The 10,811-nt window shown below is 42.1% G+C and overlaps 1 protein-coding gene across 1 annotated transcript; it reads left to right on the top strand.

The window, feature by feature from the left end:
* Positions 1 to 297: 297 nt before the first annotated feature.
* On the top strand, positions 298 to 7,312 carry GRPEL1 (GrpE like 1, mitochondrial). The gene is made up of 4 exons (XM_020790571.3): positions 298 to 467; positions 2,682 to 2,847; positions 4,012 to 4,093; positions 5,924 to 7,312. The coding sequence occupies exons 1-4, from the start codon at positions 385 to 387 to the stop codon at positions 6,268 to 6,270; spliced, it is 678 nt and encodes a 225-aa protein (XP_020646230.3). The 5' UTR covers positions 298 to 384; the 3' UTR covers positions 6,271 to 7,312.
* The last annotated feature ends 3,499 nt before the right edge of the window (positions 7,313 to 10,811 follow it).

Below are 10,811 nucleotides of genomic sequence, written 5' to 3'. Positions count from 1 at the left end.
GGGGCGGGGGTGTTGGAGCTGGAGACCGAGCTCTAACGGAGCCCGGAAATTACGCCCTTCCGAGACTCTCTACCAATTACTCGGTCTATGGATGTGCCCGGTCCCTCTGGGCTGCGCAACTTCCGTCCGGCGGACCTATGCCGACTCTACAGTGTCTTCGGCGGAGGGGAGTTCTGCTGCTGCCGCCGCCGCAGGAACAAGGGCGCCTAAGTTTCCAGCCACGAACTTCGGGCTCAAGGAGAAACGCGCGCCCCCGTCTTTGAAAGGGTCCCAACGTCGAAAGCGGGCTAGACGCCGCTGATTGGCTGCGCGCCCTGCCCTGCCCGTTGATTGGCCCGTAGTGGTTTCCGTTGGGCGTTGAGGGGAAGAGGCTGAACTGGCGGAATGGCGGCGGCCGTGCGGAGCGTACCGTGGGTGATGGGGCTGGCGGGGCGAGCGGTTGTTCGTTGCCCGGGACCTCCGTGGCGGTAAGAAGGGAAAGCCGAGGGGCTGATTCTCCTCCCCGCGGCGGCGGCGGCGGCGGCGGCGGCGGCGGCGGCGGCGGCGGCGGCGGCGGCGGCCGAGTATGACTTGGAAGAGGAAGGGAAGCAACTTCTCCGCCTCGCCCAACTTGGTTGGGCCCCAGCATGTGGGAGGCCCGGGTGCTCGTTCGCCTGGTGGCGGGTAGCCCGTGAAGCCCGGGCTCTGGGCGGGGGAAGTCGCTGGCGGGCCGCGGACTCGTGCCCTTTCCGGAGCCTCTGTGCTTTTTTACAACGAGTCACATTTTTGGGGGGCGCGAGGCTCGACTGTGGAGAAGTCAACGGGTTCCCCTGGATCCAGAGGTGCAACTCGGAGACGTTTTGCTGGCACCCGAGGAGAGTTTGGTGATGTTCTCCTTTCATCTGCAGCGCCTTCCCGGTGTCGTTTCCCAGCTGAAGGGAAACATGATCGTTAGTTAGCCTGGTCCCTTCCCCCTGCAGGAAGCATTCATTGAATTGCGCCTGCTTTATGTTTGTAAAGGAGTAAGTCTGGGTCCAGGCTATGTTGCTAGTGTTCTACTGTGTTAGAAAATCAAGGAGCAGAAAAGAGAATAAAATAGGAAATCTATTGTTTCCCTATTTTCTGTTGTTTTGGACTTTGGGGAATGAATTTAGTAGGACCTAAAAGCATGTGTACTGTATTTGGCATAAGCCTTTGTGGACTGCAGTTGCACTAGAGTAGGCCCACTGAATCTGTGGGGATTAGGCCTCTATAAATTCCATTGATTAGTGTAACATACTATGGAAAGCAACAGGATTTCAGTCAGTATAGACCCTACTGGGAGAATGTCCGCTTTTGCTGCAAGAGATTAAGGTGGCTCACCCCCTTCAAAATTGTAGTCACCCAATTGGCAAGGCAGTCCAGTACATGTCATTTCAAAACTAGTGAGTTAAACAAGAGTAACTCTTAAGTAGGTGAATGTGAGATTGCAGTTTAGAAATCCTGGTTTAGATTATATAGGATATATATTTGACATCTTGTTCAGTAAAAACAGTAATATTTATAACTGAGGCTCCACAGCTCCTTTAAGGGTTTTCAGATGAGGCATGATAGATTAGCCAGATTCCTCTTGTCATGCCCATTCAAGATGATATCAGCTGTAGATTTTATCACCTGTTAGAAGTTTCCTGTTGTAATGCTGGAGGCATTCAAGAGAAAATTGGACAACCATCTATCAGATCTGCTCTGACTTGGATTTCTGCATTGAGCAGGGGCTTGGACTCGATGGCCGTATAAGACCCTTCAAGCACTATTATTGATTGATTGATTGATTGATTGATTGATTGATTGATTGATTGATTGATATTATATTTGATTTATAACCCGCCTATCTGGACTACTCTGTTCTATGAGTCTGTGATAAACCCACCCAATCAATTCTGAGGCTCCCTTAGGATCTCTTTTAACATGAAGAGGCTTTTGGGGAGCCTTCAGACAGGGGTGGGGCAGATGGTATTATTTCCACATTTCAAAAACGTATCTGTTAATAACATTGTGAAGGTGAAAATTGAGTTAATCAAGAATCACCAGAGAGTTTATGTAGCTATTGTAAAATTTTTCTGATAATTATGTACAGAACAGAATGATTGCAACTATAAATACATAATCAGAAGTTTTGATGAGCATTAATAGAGCAGCCTAATAATTCTCATTCATGGTGAAAGTAAATATGCTGTTCAGACTATGAAGAACTTACTGATAGAATCTATTATGCATACTAGAAAACAAGGCTAAATCCAGTGTTTGAACAAATTATCTGAAATAAATGAGATTTAAGTTAGTTGTGACTAATAAATCTCATTCCTCTGATTAGGCCTGTGCAAGGTAGGACCACTGTTGGATTTAGTCTACAGAATCCCAGTTAAGTTACTTCTTAAGAAAAGAAATGGCCTTCCATCAGAACTGGTTTCTGCTCAATAGTGTGCATGATCTGCTTCATGATTATCAATACTTGGTTTACAAAGGTTTGACTAACTGTTAGAAGTTAGTTTGTGTAACTTGTAACCTACCTATAATTAACTATCTACAGTAATGCTAAAGCTATTTGTATTGAACTATATCTTATAGTGGCTTGCCATGAGATCTTTTACTACCTTTATGTAACGTACTGTAGACTAGCAGGATGTCTTGCTTGATCTCTGATGAACATGATTTTGTTTCAGGACTTCTCAGCTGCTTTGCACAATGACACAAAAGAAAAACACTGGACCAAACTTGGAAGAGGAAGCAAATCCAAACAATACAGAACAAAAGCCTGACTCTGATTCTGCTACAAAGATACTCATGGAAGAAAAGACCAAACTGGAACAACAGTTAAATGAACTTACCGTAAGGGCCCTTTTGGTCTGTCTGTTTAAACTGATCAGTGCAAGGATTGGCAAATTACGGCTTTCCAGATATTGGACTACAACTCCATTCAGACTTACCCAGTATAGCCAGTGGTGAAAGGTGATGGGAGTTACAGTCCAGCAACATATATGGGTCCACAGGTTATCTAACCCTGATTTAGTGAATGTGTGTACATTTAAATTGATTTTGGTAATTAATTCAGGAATCAGGATATAAATGTACAAGCAATATAAGGCTATAGAGACCTGTATCGATGGTTGTCCCAGGTAGACCCATTGAATCAAGGGGATTTCCATTCATTTTGATTCCTTATTTAACAGCTAATTCTGTGAGCCTACTTTGGTTGGAACTAGCAGTTAGATTTAGGCCAAAGTAATGTATAAATCAGTTGAAACCAATGTTCCCTCTAAGATGCACAGGTGTGCAAATCGCCATCAGTAGCTGGGGTTGATGCCTATTTACTCTTGGGTTTTGGATGAAACCTCATCCCGCATGCAGGCAGGTGAGGCTCCTACAGAGTGCAGATGAAAATTAGAGGGAACATTGTTTGAAATCACTCTTAACTCCATAAGCCATTCCCCCCCCCCCATTGTAGTAAACTGAAGTTAGAAAAATATAGTTTGTTTTTTTTACTGCAGGTTTGTCCAATTAAAACTATCTGGATGCAGAGCCAGAGGTTGGGAGTTTTATTCCTCACTGTCTGTCCCTGACAGGGAGTGGACTTCATGATCCATAGGGTTCCTTCAGTGCTGCAGTTCTAAGATTCTAATTCTTTCCTAGATTTTGATTTTTTGTGTCTCATATAAAAGGGGCAATTTTATCTTCATTTGCAAAAGGGGCTGGGTGGGCTGTTTGCATTTTGTGTTCATGCTGCAGGTTGTAGGATTTAACAGAATGCCATGCTGGTGAAAATTGTGTGTTTGTCTTACATTTAGTTTCTATATTTGATCAATGTCCCCTAGTTTTATGTGTCACAATATTCCCAAAGTTCCATTAAAAACAATGTACTTCAAAGTTAATTGGCTTCATTGGGATAGTAGCGGAGAGCTCTTTTGAAATTAGGATAGATACAGGATTGTACCTTACCCTCCTGGACTTTTAACATGTGGCAAATGATTTTATAACAAAGACTTCCCTCCCTAGGACAAGTATAAACGTGCTCTGGCAGATGCAGAAAATCTACGGCAAAGAACTCAGAAACTGGTGGAAGAAACAAAGTTATATGGTGGGTATGGGCTCTGTCATGTGATGCTAGAACTGAGGCACCCTAATAAACTTAATAATGGAAATTAAAGCTGGGAAATTCAGAAATGACACAGCCACATTTTAAAATTGTTACACTGCTTTAAAAGAGCCTGATACACATGAGCAGTCCAAAGTACTCCTTTCAGCTGATCAGTTGCATCAGTAGGTATAAACAGAAAAGGAAAGGCCACATACAAAGGAGGACTGATCCTTCATCTTAAATTTAAGAAAACAAATTTAAGAGGTAAAGACCTTTGCATCCCTGAGCAACAAACTGTTTCCATCAAATATTCCATTCCTATACAAAGTTTATCTATGCCATCTTTAGCATCTGGTCATTTTAAAAGTAATTAAAATGAACACACTTAAATTTATAGAGGTGGTAATCCCATCTTACAAGTTATGGTTAAGAGTGAACCTAGAAACATTTAATGTAGAACATAATGAGAGTTGAAACCAATCATTTTAATCCTACTGAAATCAATGGTACTTAAGTTAGTCATCACTAAGTGTTGAAGTGAAAGCATGACATATGACACCAACCCATTCTCATTCACTTCAATTAGTTATGGCTTCATCAGAAAATAATCAGTCCCACAAAAAATTGTTAATACAGTAATAGCTGGTATCCTTTTGTGTAGCCTCGTCTTCACAGTGGGAGCAATATCACCAGCAGTGGCAGCTTGCCCCTAATTAAAGAGTTCCCTTTTTAGTTTTGGAGTTGTAAAGAAATCAGTGGGCTCATTGCAATGCCTCCCATCCTACTTATAGTCAAAATGGCCTGCTCCAGCCTGTGGTGGTGCCTGGAAGTGATGAAGAACCTGGGCACTGCACAGATAGGCTATTGCTAGTGACACCAGAAGTTGTAGGAGCCAAGATCCATAAAGGGAGAGACACTGAGGGAATGGAAGTTAGAAAGGGTGAAGAAAGCGGGCATGAAAGAAGAACAGAGGCTTGGAGGAAGTTAGTAAGGAGACAGGAGCTCAGAGGGGGAAGAGTTGAAAGTGGCAGAGAAGGCAGTAAGAAGCAGGGGAAGAAATTTTAAATGATAGGCCAAGGGACGCCTGGGCAGAGGGGTGAGCTGAGCAGCAGTTGAGAGGATAAGAGGGAGAACAGGAGGGGTGAGTGAATGTAGGGGAAGTGGGGACTCTGGAGAGAGAATACTGCTGTTGGAGGAGGACCCACCTAGCCCCATTGGTAATCATCTTGAGGTTTCAGGTTATCCTCTTCCCCTCAGGCAGGGATCTTCTGAGTCCTCCTCAGGAAGGTATGAAGAATTCTTGGGGTTTCTATGTCCTCCCCCCCAGGACCTCTCTGGGGGCAGAAATCTGAACCCCTCATGCACATCTTGCCAAGGGTCTGCTTTTTCTTACCTGCACATCAGGAAGGATCCTGTTGGGGCCAGGGCTTACCTGCCCAAAGGTCCAGGCTCCACATTAGCTTGGTGCACCCAAGTTCAGTTACCTAGAAACTACTGTATCTCAGTAATTTGCTCTGCCTTGTGACATTGGAAGGTTGTACCACATGTGAATAACCAGTGGCAAGTGATAGTAAATGCACACGTTTTTTCACCCTTTGGGGAAGATTGTACAACAAGTTTCACAACTGGAAACCCCATCAAAGAGTAGAAACAATTGCTTCCACATTAAGTGGGTGCATACATGGGTATTTCGGTAGGATTCTGCCCTTGATGTTTATCTGTCTATATTTACTTCTAACGTTGGAAGACATTTGTAGATTGAATTTTTGTCAGTTATGTCAGTGCACCTTTAAGGAATATTTGAAATTTTACTGTGATTTCCCATTTTAGGAATTCAGAGTTTCTGCAAGGACTTACTGGAAGTTGCTGATGTTCTGGAGAAGGCAACTGAATCTGTTCCAAAAGAGGAACTCAAGGATGAAAATCATCATCTGAAAAACCTTTATGAAGGTCTTGCCATGACAGAAGCTCAGATACAGAAAGTGTTCAAAAAACATGGCTTGATCAAACTGAATCCTCTTGGAGCTAAATTTGATCCCTATGAACATGAAGCTTTGTTCCATGTTCCTGCAGAAGGAAAAGAGCCTGGCACTGTTGCTTTAGTAACTAAGGTTGGCTATAAATTGCATGGTCGCACTTTAAGGCCTGCATTGGTAGGTGTTGTGAAAGAGCCTTAGTAGTCTGATCTAAAAGAATCAAAGTAATACACAACTGTTAGATTCCTGAGTTATGCTGCGCCAAATATAGTTATGTGGGAGGCTAACTAAATGATGGATGGATGCAGCAGCAAGGCGAATGAATGTTAAAAACATGTTTTTTTTAAATGAATGCAGATAAAGTGGAGAGATTGCAAAGTAAGTAGTATATATTATGAGCAAAAGCCATGTGTAACTTGTGATTACTATTATAAATCACATCAAAGACACCCTACATTGTAATGTATTTTTATCAACAAAAACATTATAAATTGTTATCCAGAATGAAAACCTTTGAACTTTCAGGATCATGTTATATTTATCTCAACAGCTGTGTTTTTTTTGCTTGTTTATAAATACAGGGTGGAGAACATTAGCACAGCATCTATTTAATTGCTTTGTTCCTAGAGAAGGCACTTTGCAACACTGAAACAAGTATTGAGTGTAAGCATTGTGGATATTTTCCATAATTAGCTTATTAAATAACTACACAATTTTGAAATGTCAATACAATACGTTCTGAGATAATTTCAAAGGAATTAGATACATTTATTAAGCACCTATTTGCAGCTATCCAGATCATATAGTAAAGACACCACAAACATGATTCACCTTCCTTAAAAATTTGTATATGTGCTTGTACCCAAATCTTCTGGTAGAAGAGGAGGGGGAAGGCTAGGGTCTGTATCCCTCAAATGCAAAACAACACAATTTCACTCTGCAATGTATTCTTAGTACATGGGGAACTTAGTAGACAGAATGCATTTGTACTTTTCTGCAAATGACCAGAAGAGATTTTTAACTACATTTGTGGAGGACAAGATGGTTGAACAGTGTCACCAAAACTATCAACATTTTGACCCAACTCCAGGAGCCAATGGAAGAGAGGAGGCCTGGCATGCTCTGGTCCATGGGGGTCACGAAGAATTGGTCACGACTAAACAACAACTAGTTAACGTTGTAGTACTGTTAATAAGCCACACCTCAGTTCAACTGTTGCTTATAAAAGAATTTATTTTCATTATCTGCCTTGACTTTTCAATGGGTGATCATTTGAGTTGTATCTGAGCCCAGTCAAACCTCCTGCACGGTTAGGCTCTGCATTTCAACACAAAGTAGTAGGCTTTTGAAAATACTATGTTGCAGCTCTACTTAAACTGATCCCGTGCAGCCATGAGGTGTTTACCTTCTGTAATGATGCAGCAGTAGATAGTGCAGTAACATTCATGTTCACAGAACTGCAGACTTAACTGTTGGATGGGGCAGGAAGCCAGTGTTGCATTTCTATATAAGAAAAAAGCTTATTTTAGTTGGCACCCGGCACCTGTAGCCAAAAAATCCATGTTATGTGAGAAGTTTGAACATACACACAAGACCCAGCATATTCTCTGCATCCACTGTGAAGAGAGTGGGTGTGGCTTCCAAGGGGTTGTAAAATTGGTGGTCTCTGCTCATTAGGTTCTGTGCATGCTGGTTTTCAAAAAAGCTACCACTGTCACAACTCCTTGTAGTTCCCAAGGAGCTTGGCAAGTCCCACCTGCTCTTCCTCTCCAATGACTGCAGAGAATATGCTGAGCCTCAGGTGTGTATACTGAAACTCCTCTGAGGACTTAGCTATTTTTGGCGACAAGTGCCAGAATTCTGCTGGGGGGATTCCTAGTGATTGATGGTAGCTGTAGTGGGAAGAAAAATTTGGAAATCCCTCCTCCACAGTTGAGTCAAGTAGGTCACTGTGGTGTGTGTTCTTATCAAAACGAATCCCAAGCATCCCAAAGTATAACAATTGTGTGTTCACATTACTGTTAACCTCCAGCTGCATTCACTTCCTATTCTTTACAAGAATTGGCTTCTCTAAAATAACACTATATACTCTACATAGCACTACATCTTTTTAAAAAATACTAAAGAAGCTCTAGTACACCTATAATATTAACAAGCAAATGTTTAACTCAGAAATGCTTGGGAAGAAAGTTGTCCTGTAAAGTTACTATGGAGATTAGTTATCGTACATCTAAGTCAGGGGTCCCCAACCTTTTTCACCCTGTGGACCGGCTGGGGAAGGTGAACAGCAGCACAACGCTTGTGTGGGTGTGTGCTCTCATGCGCATATGCAAATGGCGGCACAGCACTTGTGGTGCTCACACAGGCGTGCTGGAGCACACACGGGTGCGCAAATCAGCTGTGCGGGGGTGAGTCCATGTGGTGTTGGGGCAGGAGGTCTGTTTCTGCGGCCCGGTCTGGCTCAGGCCACAGACCAGAGGTTGTGGACCTCTGATCTAAGTGATGCAGATGCATTATACTTGGACAGGAAGATTTCTAAGCAAAGTCCTAGAAGCTGGATTAGGGGGGGAAAGAATGGCATCATCCAGCTTTAGCTATCATAATGGCCTTTTCTGCCTGCCCAACTGGGTAACATGTTTTTTCCTAGCCAAAGCTCAATGAAACATGAAGTGCTAGCACCTCAATGTTTCTATTTATATTTCTAGTTCAAATGGAATATTTTTATTACAGAAATATTTCTCAGTATTTAGTAAAATACCACTTTCTAATGTGTCCTTCTTGCTGTGTGAGTATAAACAGTTATCTACATAAAGTTCCCACCATTACTTTTTTAACTTTAGAGGAAGTCTGTTGCTCAGTCCAACAGACAATCCCTGTGCCTATGTATTCAGAAAAAAAGCATTCACCATGCGCATCCAGTTTGAATTAACTTACTAGATGTCCTATGTATATGGAATGCCCACTGAAATGATAGCTCTTACTGGTTATAGTTGCAGTGAAACAGGAGCCTATTTGTAAACACTGCATATACAACTTATGGTAGACAGAATCCTACTAATTAAAATTTTACTATACTTTTGGTGTATAGTAAAACTAAATGCCAGTGTGGTGTAATGGATAGAGTAGCAGACTAGGAATCCGGAGCCCAGGGTTTGAATCCCCACTTGGCCGTGGAAGCTCACTGGGGAATGGAACTGGTAAGACCACTCCTTAAATACCTCATATTGAAAGCCCTATTAGGGTCAATATAAGTCAGTTTTTTACTTGATGGCACACAGCAAAGTTGAACAGAAGCCTCAGGAACAGCAATGCTATCTAGAAAATGTTATGTTACAGCATGTCCCTGAACATTTAGATTTGATGTTGAAAATACAATTAGCATGTAACTCTCAGATATGTTGGCAAAATTAAAGGATTTTGATTTACAAACGCTCACATTGAAACAAATTTGTTCATCTTTAAAGTGGTATAATATTTTGCCTTCTCTCTTCCTCCCTTCCTTGAATTTTGCCAACATGCTACAAGAGACCAACACTACATGTCTTTTGAGAAAACGTGGCTAGTATCTAATGCACACAAATATTAGAATAATTATATGCCATCAAATTGATTCCAATTTATAGCAATCCTTTCCAGGATTTTTTTAATGTAGAGAGTACACAAATGTGGTTTCCCATTCCCTCCTTCTAGGGCTGCTCTGGCACTCTGCAACTTGCCCAAGGCCACACAGGCTAGCTCTTCTCCTAGGAGGTGCAGTGAGGAATCGCGCCACTGGCTCTGCAGCCAGATACTTAACTGACAGAGCTATCGAGCCAGCTCACAAATATCGCAGGACTGGTCAAATTAGAAGAATGTGACCACGGAGCTCAAATAAAATGAGGATCTCCTCTCCTACACACACAGTGGGTAACAGTAATTTGTGGGTAACTAGTGGGTAACAGTAATTTGATACAACATGAACAATATATTTAATGCCTTTCCTCGAGCAGGAAATGAATGAAATCTCAGCACTGCTAAAATGTGTGCATTTCATATTGCTGCAAGTTAAACAGTTCTGCATTCTCTGCCTACCTCCTATTTCTGGTAGATTTTAGTTGCTAGCTCAAATAATTCTACAATTTACTTCTAAAGAACGTTAATGAATATTTGTACTATTGAAGAAAGTACTCACTTTTTGTGAGGATGCTTTGCAGGAATGTATGCTTCCACGTGAAAGAGCAAAGCAAAGTGTGCTGCTTATATACCGTCCCATAGTGCTTCAAGCACTGGGTAGTTTACAAGTTAATTATGCAGGCTACACATTGCCCCCCCCCCAGCAAGCTGGGTACTCATTTTACCGACCCCGGAAGGATAGAAGGCTGAGTCAACCTTGAGCTGGCTACCTGGGATTGAACCCTGGGCTGTGAGCACAGTTTTGGCTGCAGTACAGCAGTTTAACCACTGCGCCACGAGGCTCAAATGAAAGAACTCACTGTAAAAGCACATATGTAATAAACACCACACAACTAAAAATTGTTCACCATATCAATAAGTTATATTTAGCACCAGTTATTCTTCTTAGGTAACAGCAAAGTCTAACAACAAAACATAAGGCTTACATGAACCTTGTTTATCAGTGAGGATCTTTGAAAGGTTCCATTAGATGTACTGACAGCACACAGACTACAATCAATTATTGATGGATCTTCTAGACCTGAACAGACGTCTTGGTAATGACACGCATGGAACAAAATTCAACCATT

This window comes from Pogona vitticeps, chromosome 4 (genome assembly GCF_051106095.1).
Source record: "Pogona vitticeps strain Pit_001003342236 chromosome 4, PviZW2.1, whole genome shotgun sequence".
Taxonomy (NCBI): Eukaryota; Metazoa; Chordata; class Lepidosauria; order Squamata; family Agamidae; genus Pogona; species Pogona vitticeps.
The sequence above is the reverse complement of the archived record's forward strand: the minus strand, read 5'-3'. Positions and strand labels throughout refer to the sequence as shown.